The sequence below is a fragment of the Mobula birostris genome, chromosome 7, assembly GCF_030028105.1.
Source record: "Mobula birostris isolate sMobBir1 chromosome 7, sMobBir1.hap1, whole genome shotgun sequence".
In the NCBI taxonomy this organism is placed as follows: domain Eukaryota; kingdom Metazoa; phylum Chordata; class Chondrichthyes; order Myliobatiformes; family Myliobatidae; genus Mobula; species Mobula birostris.
This window is the reverse complement of record NC_092376.1, coordinates 3,278,032-3,297,930: the sequence shown is the minus strand read 5'-3', so window position 1 is coordinate 3,297,930 and position 19,899 is coordinate 3,278,032. Positions and strand designations below refer to the sequence as shown.

At 44.7% G+C, this 19,899-nt stretch overlaps 1 protein-coding gene across 4 annotated transcripts in view; it reads right to left on the bottom strand.

Moving 5' to 3' along the window:
- nup98 (nucleoporin 98 and 96 precursor) overlaps positions 1–19,899 on the bottom strand; it is a 105,439-nt gene that overhangs the window by 46,610 nt on the left and 38,930 nt on the right. For 2 of the 4 annotated variants that reach the window (XM_072262458.1, XM_072262460.1), the window contains exons 8-12: positions 15,924–16,087; positions 13,049–13,186; positions 7,542–7,680; positions 3,420–3,512; positions 2,709–2,849 (exon numbers count right to left, since the gene is read on the bottom strand). In XM_072262458.1, the coding sequence (XP_072118559.1) occupies positions 2,709–2,849; positions 3,420–3,512; positions 7,542–7,680; positions 13,049–13,186; positions 15,924–16,087 (675 nt within the window). The remainder of the gene's footprint in view (positions 1–2,708; positions 2,850–3,419; positions 3,513–7,541; positions 7,681–13,048; positions 13,187–15,923; positions 16,088–19,899) is intronic. The other 2 variants (XM_072262459.1, XM_072262461.1) reach the window with 1 other exon arrangement.

The window sequence follows — 19,899 nt, the reverse complement described above, 5'->3', positions numbered from 1 at the left end:
CCACACAAACTAATTACCCAGTTTGGCAGGGCCGAGGGCTGTTTCCCTAGAAGACAGCGAGCTGAGCGACCCTGAGGCTGGCCGGGGGGGCTACACTAGCTTATTCAAATTATTGATGTAAATTAAGAACAGCAGCAGCACCAAAACCAATCCCTACAGAACCCCACTTTTAAAATCTTCTGGGTGTGAAAATGATCCTCCAACCATAACTCACTGTCTTCTGTTTTGAGACAATTCTGCACCCATTTGCACACCTTACCCTGAATCCCTACCTCCTGTAATTTGATTATTAACCTCTTGTGAGGTACCTTGTCAAAAGCCTTCTAAAAGTCCAAATGATACCAAATGCTCTATTGCTACATAAATTTTAGATGCCTCTTCATAGAACTCCAGCATATTAGTAAAACATGGCTTCCCGTCTGAACCCCTTCTGGTTTTCTGCTAACATGCCTGATCTTATCAGCTGCTTTTCCATCTCATTTCTTATTATTGTTTCCTTTATCTTGTCTACAATACACGTTATAGTTACCAGGGTCAGTGTGGTCACCCTTATATACTGGATCATTTCCAGTCACTAGGGATTTCACCAGTCTTCAATGACTTTTGAAAAATACATGTTAGGGGTTTGTATATAAAACCACAGACCCTTGGATATATGTTGTTTGGCCCTGGAGATCTATTAACTTTCAGCTAAAGCAAGTCCTCACTTTCTAAGATCTCCAAGTCACATAAAACAACCTTATTTTTCTCTACACTTACTGGTATATTAACATCTTTCCAGGTGAATACTAGCAAAATATGAGTTGAGTATACGCCATGTCCTTCTCTGCACAATTTATCACCCCATTATTATTCCTAATATACTTAACTTCCTCCTTGAATTTTCTTTTACTAAAGTACTGGGGGAAAAAATCTCTTGGGGTCACTCTTAGCAATACCCTTCTCAACTTGCCGTTCAGCAATCCAAATTTCCCTCTTGACTATAGCTCTTGTTTTCATATGCCCTATGGTTAACATCATTACTTTTTTTCTGTATTCCCTATACAGCTGTCTTCTCTTTAATAATTTTTAATGTACATCTTTATTCATCCATGTAGCTGACCTAATGTTTTTACTGGGTATGAACATTTCCTGCACTGCATGTACAAAACGTTTGTATTACCTCTTTAAATGAACCCAATTGTTCCTCAACGTCAAGCAGATCCTTCCAGTTTACCTTAAGTCTTTCCTGCATCTGCATAAACTCTGCCTTTCTGAACTTTGTTTTTATTGATATATATTCCCAAAAAACTTTGAGACTAACAAGATTATGATCACTTATTCTTAAAGGCTTAACAACTTCCATACTCAAAATTCTATCCCGATTGTTGCAGAATATCATATCTAGACAAGCCTCCCCTCTTGTTGGTGTATTAACATACTGGGTCAAATAACAATCATTCAATAACTAAATGAATTTCTCTTTCCTGTAATGCATTAGTCACTGGGTTCTCCTATTCAATATTTGGAAAATTAAAGTCAACCATAACATCACCCTCAGAACTTGCTTTTTAATATTTCTGATAGAGTTGTTCATTAAAATCACTCTCACCCAGGTTCTTCACCAAGTCTCGATTCATCTCCCATCATAAGCAGCCTCAAGTTTAAATTCTCTCTTCTGTATATGGCTACTCCTCCACCTTTATGATCTTGCCCATCTTTCCTAAGTATGACCCTTTAATACTATACTTATTATCATAGTTTGAGGTCAGCCAGGTTTCAGTTATTGCTATTATATCATATTTGTAATACAATTCCAGCTCATTTATTTTATTCTTAATACTTCTTACATTTATACAGGCCAATCAGTCTGTTGCTAATGTTTTTCTTCCTATTCCGACCCATTTTTAAAGCCCTGATATGTTTAAACTGTTGAGCCTAGCCTGCATCAAGTTCCCTGCTCCCCCATTCCCTAGCTTGAACAGCCCTCAACCAACTGGGAGATACGCCTACCCAGTATATTAATGTCCCTCCGGTTCAAATGCAACCTATCCTGGTGGTACAGGTTCCATCTGCCCCAAAAGACCCTCTAATGTCCCATAAACCTATACCCCTCTAACCTACACTAGAATTTGATCCAAGCGTTAAGTCTTCTAATCCTCTCCATCCAACCTGGACTGTCACGTGGCATATACAGTACTTCCGAGAAGACCACCTTGTCAGTTCTGTTTCTAGGTTTTCCATTTAGCTCTTTAAATTTGTCTTACAAAACTGACAGCCTGCCCTTACCCATGTAATTCGTTCCAATTTGGATAATGTCCACCGGATCCACTCCAGCTCTGGCCAGGAGCTCATCTACTGATCTAGGGAGATTCCTACTTGTGCTCCTGGTAGGCAATACACCATACAAGACTCCTTGTCAGTACACACCTAAGAGTCCCCTACTATCACTACTTCCTTTTTACGGGGTTTAGGATTAGACAGGGTCCTGTGGGGTTGCTCTGTCCTGCCTACCACCTCAGAGGTTTCATGGTCGTCGTCAAGCATCAGTGCTGGAGGAGATACTAGAATGAAAAAGTCACCAGACAACAGAGGCATCAGAACACATAAGCATGTTAAAAATCAAACCACTGCGGTCAGCAGGAAGCAATGGGAGAGGGGAAGATAGGTCACTGCAAATGTAAGTGGGAGTGACACATACAGACACAAAGGTAGTGAGGGTAACTTACAGACTGCTGCCTGAGGGGCTCCAAATCCCACACTGGTGTTGGCAGCATTAAACGCTCCTGTTCCAAATGCCCCTGTTCCAAGAGCAGTGCCCAGCTTGGGCTGCGTGTTGCCAAACAAGGAGGTCTGCCCTGCTCCGAGCGCTAGGAAACAAGCCATGCCACGTTTAAAACAGAACATTACAGTGCAGGCCCTTTAGCCCACAATGTTGTGCCAACCTTTTAACCTAGGTAACTGCCTTTACCACCACCACCCCTACACGCACTCTGCGAAATACCTACTTCTGACATCCCTCCCCACCCCCCCCCCATACTTTCCTCCAAACACCTTAAAATTACGCCCCCTCATTATAGCCATTCCTACCCTGGGAGAAAATTGCTGGCTGTCCATTCTATGCATCTTATCTTGTACATCTCCATCAAATCACCTCTCATTCTCCCTTGCTCCAGAGAAAAAACCCTTAGCTCGCTAAACCAAAGGGAGGAACACTGTGAACGAGCCCACTCCCCAAGCACTCAGCACACCTGACAACATAACCAGATCCCAAGTAAAGCCCTTGGCTTGAAACATCCCTCCACGAATGCTGCCTCTCTGATGTTTTGTGCACAGTTCCCAGGTGTCAACCATGGTTTCACTGGGGAGGATGGGAGGGGTGCAGTCTGGTAGCCACACTTCTCCACTGCTATGAAAACGCTCTTCACCAAATGGCTCACCTGATCCAAAGCCAGCCCCAAGAGTGGACCCAAGGGCTCCAGTAGCAGGTTTATTCCCAAACAATCCTCCTGTAACTGTGTTCGCTCCAAATCCTGGGAAAACAGACCCAAAGTTCACCATTAAACTTTCTACTGAACAAAAGCTTCCGCCACACACAGACATCTGACAGCTAACTACTATACATAAGGTTAATGAGTATCTGGAACGAACTGCTGGAGGAACAAAACATAACAGCACAGTACAGGCCCTTCAGCCCATAATGTTCTGCCAACCCTCTAACATACCCCTTCTAATGATTTGATTTCATTTTTTAACCACAGAGCAATGCTGCCCCTCTGCTTTCCTGCCTGTCCTTTTGATATAATGTGTATCCTTGGACATTAAGCTCCCAGTTATAAATCTCTCAGCCATGATTCAGTGATGCCTACAACATCATACCTGCCAATCTACAACTGTGCTGCAAGTTCATCTACCTTATTCCGTGAACTGCGTACATTCAACTACAACACTTTCAGTCCTATATTCATCCTTTGACTTTGTCCGCTTTTGCGTTGCAACTCATCCTGTTGACTCCAATTTTGCCCTATCAACAGCCTCTCCTCACTACACATTGCCTCTGTTTGTAAACCATCTACCTCATTTCCAGCACTATTATCCACCTGTCCTATGACACCCTGCACTGAAATAAATGTAGCTCAGGACACTAGTCGCACCATGCTCAACCTTTTGATTCTTAACTTTGTCTGAGGTCTTACCGACCTCTGCCTCCACATCCTCTCCACTAACTGTTCTGGCACTCTGGCTCTCATCCCCCTGCAAAGTCGACATCCATGTATACTTTCCTCTATTTATCTTAATCGTGTTCCCTCATATTCCCCATTTCTGTGCTATGGAAAAGTCTCTGGCTGTCCACTCTGTCTACGCCTACATCACTTGTACACCTCTATCAAGTCACTTCATCCTCCTTCACATCACAGAAAAGCCCACGCTCGCTCAACCTGTTTCTTAGGCATACCCTCTCGTCCAGGCAACATCCTAGTAAATCAGGTAAATAAATCTGAACCTGAACCTTAACCTTAAAAATGGCTAAATTAGAAGGTCAAAACTAAAACTCAAAGTAATACATCTTCAGGATAATTGAGGGAAAATTTTTCAACTTAGTAACCGGACATCTGAGAAAACAGTGGTCAGTGGATGAAAATTGGGGACAGAGAATAACTGAAAAAGAGGTAAATTTCTGAGGTGGGAAGGACTGGGTAAACGGATGGGCAGAAACTCCATCGGAATTACGATATGGTATATACTGGCAGCACACACCATTTTGCGGCAGTTTGCGTAACGCTTTACGGCAACAGCAACTCAGGTGAAATTTCTGCCACTGTCTGTAAAGTTTGCACTTTCTCCCTGTGACCACATGGGTTTCCTCCGGGAGCTCCAGTTTCCTCCCACTTTCCGAAGGCGTACAGGTTCAACGACTGTGCTGAGCATTGATTCAAATGAGATTTCAATACATGCTTGATATTTCAATATACATATGACAAATAAAGCTAGTCTTTTAAGTCTTTCTTAAATCATTGTGCTGGCATCTGGATCATATTGCATCATGTACAGAGCTAATCAACCTGGACTGGGGAGAAGATGGCAGGATCTGCAGAGAATTAGCCACAAGGCTGAGGTGTCCAGGGGAGTTGGCCACAGCAGGAGCTGGCTCCCTAAAAAATGTAGGGTACTTGAACTTTGCACAAAGCAACCAGCTTGTTTAGAACATAGAACAGTACAGCACAAAAACAGGCCCTTTTGGCCCACAATGTTGTGCTGGATCAAATAAATTATTCAAATGGTCAACTAAACTAATCCCTTCTACCTCCATAATGTCCATCACTCTCCATTTTCCTCACATTCTTGTGCCAATCTAAACATGTCTAAAGAGTCCTTAACATATCTGCCTCTACCCCCATCCCAGGCACCCACAACTCGGAAGAATTTGCCCCTCACATCTATTTTGAAATCAGCTCTTGGCCTTAAATACACGCCCTCTGGTTCTGGATATTTCAAATGATAAGAGACACTATCTGTCTACTCTATCTGTGTCTCTCAATCTTAACCCCTCAGCCTCCCCTGCTTCAGAGAAAACAACCCAAGTTTGTTCAACCTCTCATTACAGTGCATTCCTTCTAAACAAGGCGACACCCTGGTGAACACAAGGGATTCTACAGATGCCGGAAATCCAGAGCAACACAGAGCAAATGCTGGAGGAATTCAGCAGGTCAGGGAGTATCTGTGGAAATGAATAAACAGTTGACGTATCAGGCAGAGACTCTTTATCAGGGCTGGAAAGGAAGGGGGAGGACAGCAGAATAAAAGGTGGAGAAGGGGAAGGAGGATATCTAGAAGGTGATAGGTGAAGCTTGGTGGGTAGGAAAGGTAATGGGCTGGTGAAGAAAGAATCTGACAGGAGTCAAGAGTGGACCATGGGAGAAAAGAGGAGGATTACAGGGGGTTGTGATAAGCTGGTGAGGAGAATAGGTAAGAAGGCAGAGTGGGGAATAGGAGGAAGTGGGAGGGGGAAAAAAACCATAGGAAAAATTAATGTTCATGACATCAGGTTGGATGCTACCTCAATGGAATATGAAGTGTTGCTGCTTCACCCTGGAAGTGGCCTCACTGTGGCAAAAGAAGCAACCATGGACTGACACAGAAATGGGGACAGGAATTAAATTGTTTGGCTGCAGGAAAATTCCACTTTTGGCGGGCGAAGTGGAGGTGCTCAACAAATCAGTACCCCAATTTACGTTGGGTCTCACAAATGTAGAAGAGCCTGCATTGAGGGCACCAAATACCTTAGATGACCCCAACAGATTCATCTGGAAGGACTGTTTGGGGCCCTGACTGGAGATGAGGGATGAGGTGAATGGGCAGCTGTAGTATTTTGGTCATTTCCAGGGATATGTGGCAGGAGGGAAACTAGTGGGGAGGGATGTATGGACAAGGTAATCACAGAGGAAGTTATTCTTGCAGAAGGTGGTGAGTGGGGTTAAAGAAAAGTTTGGTAGGAAGATGACAGAATTAGCAGAGAAGGATATAGTGGATGCAAAGGCTCACAGAGGTTTAACATTCGGAGAACCTCTTCTGCACTTTTTCTCAAGTCTTGACATCCTTCCTACAGTACTGCGCAAAAACCTTAGGCAGATGTAAAAATTTCTGTAAGATACTTTCAAAAATAATGAAATGAAATGTTTCTAAATATCAAAAAAAAAAAAGCAGTAAACAGTAAAAACTAAATCAAATCAATATTTGGCATGACCACACTTTGCCTTTAAAGTTGCTTGAATTCTCTTAGGTAGACAGTCATTCAGTTTTATAAGAAAATCAGCTGGTAGGTTGTTCCAAGAACCTGCCACAGTTCTTCTGCAGACTTTGGCTGCAGAATCCCAGACAGCCTCGATGATGTTGAGATCAGGGTTCTGTAGAGGCCATACCATCTGAAACCATATAAAAAATCTAGGGTAGCACACAAAATGCTGGAGGAACTCAGCAGGTCAGGCAGCATCTAATGGAAAAAATGTACGGTTGACGTTTCAGGCCGAAACCCGTTGGGCATTTTGGAGTTTAGAAGAATGAGGGTTGATCTCATTAATATTGAAAGACCCAGATAGTGCGGATGTGGAGAGGATGTTTCCTATAGTGGGGGAGTCTAGACCAGACGGCACAGCCTCAGCATAAAGGGACGATCAGTTAGAACAGAGATGGAGCAACTTCTTTAGCCAGAGGGTAGTGAATCTGTGCAATTCATTGCTACAGATGGCTGTGGAGAAGGTTCTTGGCCCTAAATGTCAACTGTACCTTTCTTTCCCCCCACATAAATGCCTGGCCTGCTGAGTTCCTCCAGCATTTTGTGTTTGTTGCTCGGATTTCCAGCATCTGCAGATTTTCTCCTTGGTGAAAAAATCTAGGACTTTTACACAGTGCTGTATAACAAGGTGACCAGAACTGTATGTAATACTCCGGGGCAGTCGAGCTAGTTTTATAAAGCTGCAACATAACTTCCTGACTTTTGAACTCAAAGGTTTGAAGGGAGAAGCTGAACACGTAGAGATTTCAATTCCTTGGTGGACACGTACCAAAGCTGGATGTATTGGTGCCCGCTCCAATGGTCAGGTTGGGCTTGTTGCCGAACAGCCCAGCACCAGCAGTACCGAAGGTGGATGCAGTCGTGGTTGCAGTGCCGAATCCCGCTGGCTTGTTAGCAAACAGGGTCTGCTGGTAGAGGGAGGAAAGAGGGTCAGGGCCACAAACAATCTAACCAAGGTGGATCCAAATTTATCTCCCGGTTGGTGAGAAAACTGCATAATGACTGATGATAGCCCACTCCCTACAACATACCTCTACAACCAAATTCAGTGCTCCTCTCACCAATTTCTTCTAAACCCACCTTTCACAACCCTCTGATTCCCTGACAAACTAAAGCCCTTTTGCTCAATGGAATTTTCACATTATGTGCCAATGATCTGAATGACAGAATCGATGGTTTTGTGGCCAAGTTTGTGGATGATAAGAATTTATTTGGAGGGGCAGGTAGTGTTGAGGAAGCAGCGAGTCTGCAGAAGGACTTAATTTAGAACGGGCAAGGAAGTTGCAGATGGAACATGGTGTGTGGTCATGCACTTCAGTAGAAGACAAAGAGAAGACTTTTCTAAATGGGGAGAAAACTCAAAAATCAGAGGTACAAAGAAACTTAGGAATCCTTGTGCAGGATTCCCTGAAGGTTAACTTGCAGTTTGAGTTGGTGGTGGCAAATGTAATGTTAGCACTCTTTCGAGAGGTTTAGAATATGAAAGCAAGGATTTAACGCTGAGGCTTTATACAACATTGATCAAACTTGGGAGTATATGAGCAGTGTGGGGCCCCCTATCTAAACAATGTGCTGGCATTGAAGAGAGTCCAGAGGAGTTTCACAAGAATGATCCTAGGAATTACAGGGTTAACATACGAGGAGTGTTTGGTGGTTCTGGGCATGAACTTCCAGTAAGATGGCAGCTCATGCAAACGAAGCGGCCTCTTGCGGACCAACAAAAGGTGCTTTTTTCTTTGTAAAATTTGTTTTTTTTTAATGACTCGGAAGCAGAGTTGGTGCAAGACTGTCTCGGACATTTCACTTGCGATTGCAAGACACCATTGGACAGTAATAACTCAAGTTGCAGCAGGCGTTACCCTTGTCTGGTGGAGAGACAGTCGACATGGGGGCTGTGTAGCCTCTGTTGGCATGAGTACTAGGCCTCTAGCCTCAGGCTTGCCTGCTGCTACAGACTAGGTGAGTGACATGGAAAGGCTGATCTACACTTCTGTGTAAGCTCTACACCGTAGCGAGCATTCATTATTGTGTCTGAGTCGCTCTGCAATTCACTGCCAAAATGCTAGTTGGCGATGGGGTTTCTACGCCACTGTGTTGGGTTTCTTCATGAAAGACATGGACGAGGAAATGCATTTCAAATATTTTCTGATGTCGGCAGGTAGATTTGACGATTTGGTTCATCGTCTCCAACCATTTATTTCGCATCAGTGTACAGACATGGCGGGGAAAAGCAACCGGAAATGCGATGCTACCAAGCGGACCAATCACAGTTGTTGCGGTCTGCGCTCCACGCTCCACAACGCGCGAGTTGCTTTTTTGGGGAGGTGCACCTCACCTTACAGCGTAAGGTACGCGGTACTTACGGTGTAGATTTGACACAGAAGTATAAACAAGACTGAAGCGTTACAGCATGGTTGAACTCAGTTGGGGCCTAGCCTTGCCCATTGGTGCTGCCCTCCCATATTTTAGTGGTGGAATGACAGGTTGGATTGCATGCATCTGTACACTGCCAGGAGACTGTACCAACGATTGCTGGACAATGTGGTTCCCCACCCCCCCAGTGAACATGCTTCTTTGCTCGATATTTTAAAATATGTTACCCACTATTTTGAATGTTTTGCACCTTGGCCCCAGAGGAACGGTGTCTCATTCAGCATAATCCATACATGGTTTGAATAATTAAACGTGATTTGAATCTGCAGTTTAGAAGAATGAAAAAAATCGATCAAATATTGAAAGGAGTGGATGTGGAGAAGATGTTTCCTACAGTGAGGGAGTCTAGGACCAGAGGACACAGATAGAGTGGATGTGGAGAAGATGTTTCCTATAGTGGGGGAGTCTAGGACCAGAGGGCACAGATAGAGTGTATGTGGAAAGGATGTTCCCTATAGTGGGGAGTCTAGCACCAGAGGACACAGATAGAGTGGATGTGGAGAGGACGTTTCCTATGGTGGGGAGTCTAGGACCAGAGGACACAGATAGAGTGGATGTGGAGAGGATGTTTCCTATAGTGGGGGAGTCTAGGACCAGAGGGTACAGCCTCAGAATAGAAGGACGCTCAGTTAGAACAGAGATGGAGGAACTTCTTTAGCCAGAGGGTAGTGAATCTGTGGAGGCCAAATCATTTAGCAACTTTGGAGCAGAGGTTGAACGGATCTTGATTAGTAAGGGTGTCAAAGGTTATGGGGAGAAGGCAGGGGAATGGAGTTGAGAAGGATTCAGATTCTAGATTGTTTAATGTCATTTCCAATACAGAAGTGCAAAGGAAACAAAATGTGTTACGCTGAATCCAATGTAGCACAAAAAAATACACAATGCAATTACAACTAAAAAATAAATATAAATAAATAAGATCGCTTATATCCACAGATTGATTGTATGCCCATAAAGTGATGCTAGGTACAGGAGTGTCTGTACATAAGGTGACTGTGACAAGAAATGATAGCGTAGTGCTAGGTTAGTGGGTAGAGGCACTGATCGGCCTTACTGCTTGCTGTGATGGAATGGCAGAGCAGATTCGGTGGCCAAATGGCCTAATTCTGCTCCTAGATCTCATGGTCTTAAGGCCCAAGACTCTTCCTACCATATACTTCTATTTCTTCTCTCTGCTGGTTCCCCATTTTCTCAATGCCATCCCTCAGCCATTCTCTGTGGGGATGAGCCACGTCGCTAGGTAAAGAGGCTTCTTCAGAGACCCCTTCTGCATTTATCTTTTTCTACCAATTTACAGTACAGACCAAGTAATTCAGTAATCCACGTCACTCTTTCCTACAGTGATTTGGATCTTACAGTGAAGGAGGACAAGGTGAATGGATGAGGTGTACAAGATGATAAAAGGCGCAGAGAGTAGACAGCCAGAGAATTTTTTCCCCTCAAGGGTTGAAATGGCTAACACCAGGGGGAAAATGTTAACATGATTGGAGGAAAAGTATTGGGGGGGGGGGTTGTAAGAGGCAGGGGTTTCTAATAGACACAGCGAGTGATGAGTGTTAGGGATGGTGGTAGAGGTAGAGAACCTCAGATAGGCACATGGGATGAGTTTTAAAAATGGAGGGCTATGTGGGAGAGGTGGTTTAGATTGATCTTAGACCACAAGACATAGGAGCACAATTAGGCCATTCAGCCCATCGAGTCCACTCCATCAGTCTATCATGGCTGATTTATTATCCCTCTCAACTCCATTCTCCTGCCTTCTCCCCATAACCTTTAATGCCCTGACTAATCAAGAAGTCAACAACCTCCACTTTAAAACTCAATAACCTGGCCCCCATGCCCATCTGTGGCACTGAATACCACAGGTTTACCACCCTCTGGCTAAAGAAATTCCTCCTCATCTCTGTTCTAAATGGATGCCCTTCTATTCGGAGGCTGTACCCTTTGGTCCTAGACATCCATTATTGAAAACAATCCCTTAACATCCTTTGATGACTGTGAAATGATTAGAAATACTCTTAAGATGGAAATCAGGAAGGCAAAGAGCAGGTACAAGGGAGATATGGAAGGTAGGATTGAGGAAAATCCCAAGAAGTTCTATGGTTATATTAAAAGGGCAGCTAGGGAGAGAATAGGGACCGGCTTTGGAGATCAACAGGGTTGCCTATATCTTGAGCCACAGGGTGGGATTTTTATCAAATACTTCTCTTTGGTGTTTACTAAGGAGAAATAAGTTGCAAAGGGTGGTGGTTGAGACAGATATTTTAGGAGCATTTAAGACATTTTTAGATAGGCATAAATGAGCCCTAATGAAAGATCTTAGCCTGAAATGTAAGCTGTTTATTCCTTTCCATAAGATGCTGCCTGACCTGCTGAGCTCCTCCAGCATTTTGTATGTTACTCTCAGGCAGAATCAGATACATTAGGGATATGTCAGAGACACTCAGATAGGCATGTGGATGGTGGAAAAAATGGGAGGGAGTGAAGGGTTAGATTGATCTTGGACTAGGTTAAAATATCAGCACAACATTGTGGGCAAAAGGGTTTGTGATGTGCTGTACTCTTCTAACCTTTGAGGTCACTTTATCCCAAGTTGTCATTTTTCAGGCAAGCCTCACTTGATGGCACATTAAAACCAACATTCAAGTGAATGGCTTGTGTACCTTTTCCTGTGTACGTCCCCTTTGCAGACTATAACAATCAGATTTTATTCAGTGCTCCCAGCATGATCTTTCTGAACTCCAGTACATTTCAAATGCTCGATAAGATGATCCCCGTACTCTGTATTAGCTTGCAGATGCACTGGTTATATTGCTTTTAATTTGAAGCATCTCGTGAGTGATTGGGGATCAGCAGCTGTCAGCTGGACACAGGTCACTACAGCACAGTACAGGGCTGTCAGCTGGACACAGATCACCACAGCACAGTACAGGGTCGTCAGCTGGACACAGATCACTACAGCACAGTACAGGGTCGTCAGCTGGACACAGATCACCACAGCACAGTACAGGGTCGTCAGCTGGACACAGATCACCACAACACAGTACAGGGTCATCAGCCCACAATGTTGTGCTGATCTATTAATCTGTACTTCCCTCCCTTAGCCTTCCACCTTTCTTTCATCCATGTGCCTACCTAAAAGTTGCTTAAATGTCCTTAAAGAACTTGTCTCTACCACCATCCCTGGTAGCGTGTTCCACATACCTAGCACTGAGTTTAAATAAAAAGCTACCTTTGACATCCTTCCTATACTTTCCTCCAATCACCTCAATATTACACCCTCTCTGACAATGTCTCTTATCATCCCGTACACCTCCATCAAGTTACCTCTGGTGCTCCTTCACTCCCAACAGAAAAACCCTAGTTCACTCATTCTCTCCTCACAAGATATGCTCTCTAACCCAGACAGCCTGGTAAATCTCCTCTGCACTCTCTCCAAAGCTTCCACATCCTTCCTATAATGAGGTGACCCAACCAAACACTATATCCCAAGTTGATCTATTTGTTCATTTATTATCATTTTTTAAAATTATTATTTTTTTCTCTGCTAGATTATGTATTGCATTGAACTGCTGCTGTTAACAAATTTCACATCACATGCCGGTGATAATAAACCTGATTCTGAATCTTGTCTAACCAGGGTTTTATAAAGCTGCATCATTATAACCTCTCTAGTATTGAGCACAACCCCCCAACTGAAGGCCAACACACTATCCATTGTCTTCCTAACCATCCTATCAACTTGAGGGATCTATGGACGCGGAGCACAAGTTTCTGTCAGGATGGTCAGAGACAGTGCTACCTCCCAGGACAGTCAGGAATGCTGTGAAGCCCTGGACTTACATTGTTGACGTTGGTGAACGCCGCATTGGTACCACCGAACAAGCTGCCTCCGGTGCCGAACGCAGTCCCAGTGCTGGTATTAGTGCTGCTTCCGAAGATCCCTCCCGACTGAGAGACCTGAGGAGTTGCAAATAAACTCTGGAAAACAGATGGCTAGGGTTACAGCTCAGACAAGTGTGAAGTGAATTCATAAAGCATGTTCACAACTATAAATATCGTAACGCACTGAAGAGCAGACATTCCAATGCTGGAAACTGCAACTTTTTTTTTTTTTTTTTTTGCACACAGCAGACATTTATTCATTGTATATTTATATTTGGAGATCCAGCGTGGAACAGGCTCTTCGAGCTGGGCTGCCCAGCAACCAATTTTAACCATAGCCTAATTACCGGACAATTTAAAATGACCAATTAACAGGCTAACCATTAGCTGTGGGAGGAAGCCCAGACACTCACAGGAAGAGCATACAAACTTGCTTACAGAGAATGTCAGAACTGAACTCCAAACTCAGGCACCCCTGGCTGTAATAGCGTCGTGCTAACATGTACACTACTGTAGCACCCAACTAGCAATGTAATAAGCACCTTATTTGTTGGGTTGAAAGCCAAGGAAGAACTAATTTTTTCAAACATAGACATCTGAATAAACCAAGTCCCCATCCGGAATTGGTTTACTATTGTCACATGTACCAAGATACAGTGAAGAACATGAATACCATTCGTACAGATCAATCCATTACACAGTGCACTGAGGTAGAAAAAGATAAAACTGTAACAAAGTGGAATAAACAACAGAGAAGTGCAGTGCAGGTAAAGAATAAGGTGAAAGACTCGTTATAGTAGGCAACTGCTCTGCACAAGACCGCAAGAAACTGCAGATGGCTGTGGACACAGCTCAGCTCATCACAGAAACCATTCTTCCCTACAAGGACTGACTACACTTCCCACTGGCTCAGTAAGCCAGCCAGCTTAATCAAAGACTCTACCCACCCTGGACATTCTCCCTTCTTCCTTCTCCCATCGGGCAAAAGATGCAAAAGCCTGAAAGCACGTACACCAAGCTCTAGGACAGCTTCTACTTCATTGTTATAACACTATGCAATGGTTTCCTTGATCTATAAAATAAACTCTTGATCTCATGAACCTCAGTATGATCCTGCACCTGATTGTGTACCTGCATTGCACTTTATTCTACAGTTTTTATTTACCTCAATGCACTGTGTAATGATTTGATCTGTAGAAGTTCAAGTTATTGTCATCTGTACACATACACAACTGAACAAAACACTTCTCCGGAGCATGATGCACCCACAAAACACACGTCACATCAAACCAAATATTACCATAAGTTAATAAAATACAATTCGAAATGCATGTAGTGCGCAGCACAGGTAAACATTAAACAGCTCGCTGTCCTAGTGAAGAGACCTCAGTGGTGGCAGGATATTCAATAGTCTCACAGCCTGAGGGAAGAAGCTGTTAGCTAGTCTGGCAAACCCAGTCCTGATGCTCCATACCTCCTTCCTGATGGTAGTGGGTCAAAGATTGTGCGATGGGTGGTGCCTCAGGCCCTTCATGTACAAGGTTGTCACTGTATCTTGTACTTGCACTGTACAATAGACAACAGTAAACCAAACCCAGAAGGGGGCTTGGTTCAGCAGTTCATCTACTGCACCTCTCATATCATGGTGTCCCTCAAGACCTCCCCAGAAAAGGGCCAAATAGCCTAATTGTGCTCCTAATCGTATGGTTTTCTTGAAACCGGAACGCCTGGGAGTAACACACACACACACACAGTCACGGAGAGAACATGTGAAATGCACACACAGGCAGCGTCAGAGGCCGGGACTGACCCCGGGTGGTTGACATTGTGTGGCAGCAGCTGTACTAGATGTGGAAGTATGTTGCCCAGGACATTGTTGCCTCCAACAAGGAGCCAGTTACCCTTGATCTTTAATGGAATATGCATTGTTCCCAACATCCTGAAAGTCACTACTAATCTGAAAGGCAACAGGCACAGCCACAGCCACAGCAATATAGGGGGCTAAACGCTGTAAGCCCTGTATCGAGAGATTTACTCTCGACACCCCAAAGACCCTTCACATACTAAAGAATACATCAGGAGCTTGAAAGACAACTTGTTTAGTGTGGACAAACAAGGTGCAATGGCCTGTTACTGTGCTGAATAACAGGCAGCATACTGGTTAGTGTAACGCCATTCCAGCACCAACAATCACCCATTGGGGATCAATTCAGAGTTTGCATGTTTCTCCCCATAATTGTGGGGGTTTCCTCTGGGTATCCTGGTTTCCTCCCATATTCCAGGTTAGGGGTAGCAAGTTGTGGGCACGCTACGTTGGTGCTGGAAGCATGGCGACACTCGTAGGCTGGCCCCAGCACATCCTTAGACTGTTGATCGTCGATGCAAACAACGCACTTCTGTTTTGATGTATATATGACAAATAAATACTCTGCCATGAACAGTCCCAAGCCCGGCTGCCAGAGGAGGAGGGTTGGCCATGGGGTTTGTAACTCCATTCTGTAAAACCTCAGAGCTCCAAAGACCCCATTCCTTGGAGAGGAAGGATAGGCCAAGACGGGCTACACCTGGGAAACTGGCCCAGGACAGAGAACTCTGGTGAGCTGCCAGCAGCAGCCTATGTTCCAGTAGGAGTAATGGGCTTAGGTGGTGACCAAGTTAATTTTTATCTTTATGATTCTAACAATGGGCCTGTATACGATAATTCTCCCAGCACCCAGCAGTGAGACTGTTTCCCTCTTTGTTTTACTCCATCATTACCTACAGCAAGAAATCACAAGTTTCTCAAGTTGAACACACAGACAGTTAGAACCAACAGTTCTCCTGAAAGTCTTACCATGCTGCTGGTGTTGGGCTGCCCCAGCGTGTTAGCCGCGCCGAACCCAAAGCCAGTGCTCTGCGTGGTGGTGGCGAGTCCGAAGGGCTTGGTGCCGAAGAGGCTGCTGCTGGGCTGTGGCTGTCCGAAGAGGCCTCCAGTAGATGCACCAAAAGCACCAGCGGCTGGAAGACAGATATCCAAACGTCAGCAGAGAGCAGTAACGGCACACAGACTGCGTCAAGGGGCAACAGCCATACTAAACTATCCTTCCAGCCCCAAACCTGTCACACAAAATAAGATCAGGACCTACCTGTAACCCTACACCATGCGCACATGCTTGCATCTTTTCCTTTTTGCTCTTTTTGAATGACTTGTTTCATTTTGAATATATATTTCTTAATGTAATTTATAGATTATTATTTATATATTGCACTGCACTGTTGCCGCAAAACAAAAAATTCCACGACCTATACCGGTCTCTACCATTCCTTTGGATTCATCGGCTGCATGGAGAGGGGTGGTCTGTTGCATTGGCAACAGCTTGCTCTCTGTATGGTACTGCTCTGGCTTGCGCATCGTGTAGATAGAAGAGCATCTTCCTAAGTTAAAAACACGAGGAAGTCTGCAGATGCTGGAGATCCAGAGGAGCGCACACAAAATGCTGGAGGAATTCAGCAAGTCAGGCAACATCTATGAACATTTATTCATCTCCCACAGATGCTGCCTAATCTGCTGAGTTCCTGCAGCCTTTTGTGTGTACTGCTCCTCCAAAAGTAAACCTGATAATGATTTCTTTTACTCCTAACAATAACTTGACCTCCAATTTAAAATTAAGCAGCAATTGCTGCTTGGATAATTACTGTTTGGGACAGCATGGAAGCTTAGTGATTAGTGTAGTGCTATTACATCACCAGTGTCCCTGGTTCAGTTCCGATTTTTGTGACAATCTACAGTTGTTCAAACTTCTTGGTGACACAAAATTGAACTTAAGGTCCAAATAAGTTGGCAGGTGCATAGCCGCCCAATCAAGTCAAAGATATGCTTCGCCAAGGGTAGATGATACATGCTGTAGACCCTGTTAAAACCCTTCCTGTAGCTTCAGGATATTCTCAATAGGGCAGAGTCACGTGTTCAGAGGAAAGGCAGATCAGAATAAGACTTAATTGGCTATATACAGGTGTCAGTAAGAGTACCTGAAAAACAAAACTGGTTTAAGGGCCGAAACTTCTCAGAATAATTTGTCAGTTTATGCACATTTTAATTATAGAATCTTCTTTCAAATCTAAAAAAGTTGGGGCGCAGTAGCCTAGTGGTTAGCATGACGCTATTACAGCCCAGCAATGGAATTTGGAGTTCAACTCCAGCGCCCTCTGTAAGAACTTTGTATATTCCTTCCTACAGTCCAAGGACGTACTGGTTAGTAGGTTAATTGATGATTGTAAATTATCCTGTGATTAGGCTAGAGTTAAATTGGTGGGCTGCTGGGCGGCACAGCTTGCTGTCCGGAAGGGCCTGTTCTGTGCTGTATCACAAATACATTTTCTTAAAAAACTGATACAAGCTTTAAAATGACCTTTAGTTCAGAAAACACATCAAGGTTGCTGGTGAACGCAGCAGGCCAGGCAGCATCTGTAGGAAGAGGTGCAGTCGACGTTTCAGGCCGAGACCCTTCGTCAGGACTAACTGAAGGAAGAGTGAGTAAGGGATTTGAACGTTGGAGGGGGAGGGGGAGATCCAAAATGATAGGAGAAGACAGGAGGGGGAGGGATGGAGCCAAGAGCTGGACCGGTGATTGGCAAAAGGGGATACGAGAGGATCATGGGACAGGAGGTCCGGGGAGAAAGACAAGTGGGGGGGGGGGGGGGGGGGAGAGAGACACCGAGGATGGGCAAGAGGTATATTCAGAGGGACAAAGGGAGAAAAAGGAGAGTGAGAGAAAGAATGTATGCATAAAAATAAGTAACAGATGGGGTACGAGGGGGGAGGTGGGGCATTAGCGGAAGTTACAGAAGTCGATGTTCATGCCATCAGGTTGGAGGCTACCCAGACGGAATATAAGGTGTTGTTCCTCCAACCTGAGTGTGGCTTCATCTTTACAGTAGAGGAGGCCGTGGATAGACATGTCAGAATGGGAATGGGATGTGGATTTAAAATGTGTGACCACTGGGAGATCCTGCTTTCTCTGGCGGACAGAGCGTAGATGTTCAGCAAAGCAGTCTCCCAGTCTGCGTCGGGTCTCGTCAATATATAAAAGGCCACATCAGGAGCACGGACGCAGTATATCACCACAATCGACTCACAGGTGAAGTGTTGCCTCACCTGGAAGGACTGTTTGGGGCCCTGAGTGGTGGTAAGGGAGGAAGTGTAAGGGCATGTGCAGCACTTGTTCTGCTTACACGGATAAGTGCCAGGAGGGAGATCAGTGGGGAGGGATGGGGGGGGATGAATGGACAAGGGAGTTGTGTAGGGAGCGATCCTTGCGGAATGCGGGGGGGGGGGGGAGGGAAAGATGTGCTTAGTGGTGGGACCCCGTTGGAGGTGGCGGAAGTTACGGAGAATAATATGTTGGACCCAGAGGCTGGTGGGGTGGTAGGTGAGGACCAGGGGAACCCTATTCCTAGTGGGGTGGCGGGAGGATGGAGTGAGAGCAGATGTACATGAAATGGGGGAGATGCGTTTAAGAGCAGAGTTGATAGTGGAGGAAGGGAAGCCCCTTTCTTTAAAAAAGGAAGACATCTCCCTCGGCCTAGAAAATTCCTTTAGTTCAGAATTTTATTTAGAAGGTGGCAAGGTTCAATTGCTAGATCTGGCATGGCTACTTCTGCACTGAAGTACTAGGCATTACTGAGTACTGGGTCAAGTCATTGTGTATATTTTAAGTGGATGTTGATAGGTTCCAGATTAGTCAAGGAAAAGGTTGCAGAGGGAATGCAGGAGAATGGGTTCAATGGGATAGTATATCAGTCGTGGTGGAATGGCAGAGCAGACTCGATGGATGGTCCTATGCCTCAAGACAAAGTGGGGAGCACTGAACAGAAGAAACTACACCCACCAGGGTGGTTACCATCTGACCCAGGGATCCACTCTCTTGTCTTCAGCTTATTAGACAACAGTACAGATCTGGTTGGGGCCAACCCTTTTGGTTTATAATTAATAGCAATAGAATATAGCTACAACCACTCTTAAAGGTGCCATGTGAGCATAGTGGTTTGCTTTATCACTTTACAGCGCCAGCGACTCTAACCGTTGTCTTCAAGGAGCTTCTACTTTCACCCTCTGGCTGCATGGGCTTCCTCTGCCTGCCCCAGTTTCCTCCCACATACAGGTTTTATTTATTTACAGATACAGCGCAGAACAGGCCCTTCCTGCCCAACAAGCCAATTAACCTACTAACTAGTAGGTCTTTGGACTGTGGGAGGAAACCGGTGGAAAGCCACTCAGTCTGTCCTGAGACTCAGCTGTGGGGATCAAACACTGATCAATGATCCCTGGCACCACCAAGCAATTCCAGTCACCACTTTGCTAGTGTGCTGCCCCTTGGTGGTATACTGCTCTCTTAAAAAAACTAGAAAATGAAAATTGAAGTGACTGGTCTGGTCTACATCCACGATCAGTCCCACATCAAGTGGCTGACCGTTAAATAGCTGCTGGGGCGGACTGGCAAACAAAAGCCACCTTCAAAAGCTCTGAATAGTGCAGGGAATTTCCTATTACTCAATTTGATTGCTTTTTTCATAAAGTGGTTCCATCACTGGAAGCACATGTTCCCACCAGCTCTCCAGTCTCAGACTAATTCTCTCCCTAAAGCCTTGTAGATAGAGTCCTTGTGCAGGATTCCCTTAAGATTAACTTGCAGGTTAAGTCCGTGGTGAGGAAGGCAAATGCAATATTAGCATTCATTTTGAGAAAACCAGAATATAGGAGCAAGTGAGTGATGCTGAAGCTTTGTAAGACATTGGTCAGAGCACACCTGTGAGCAGTTTTGGCCCCTTAT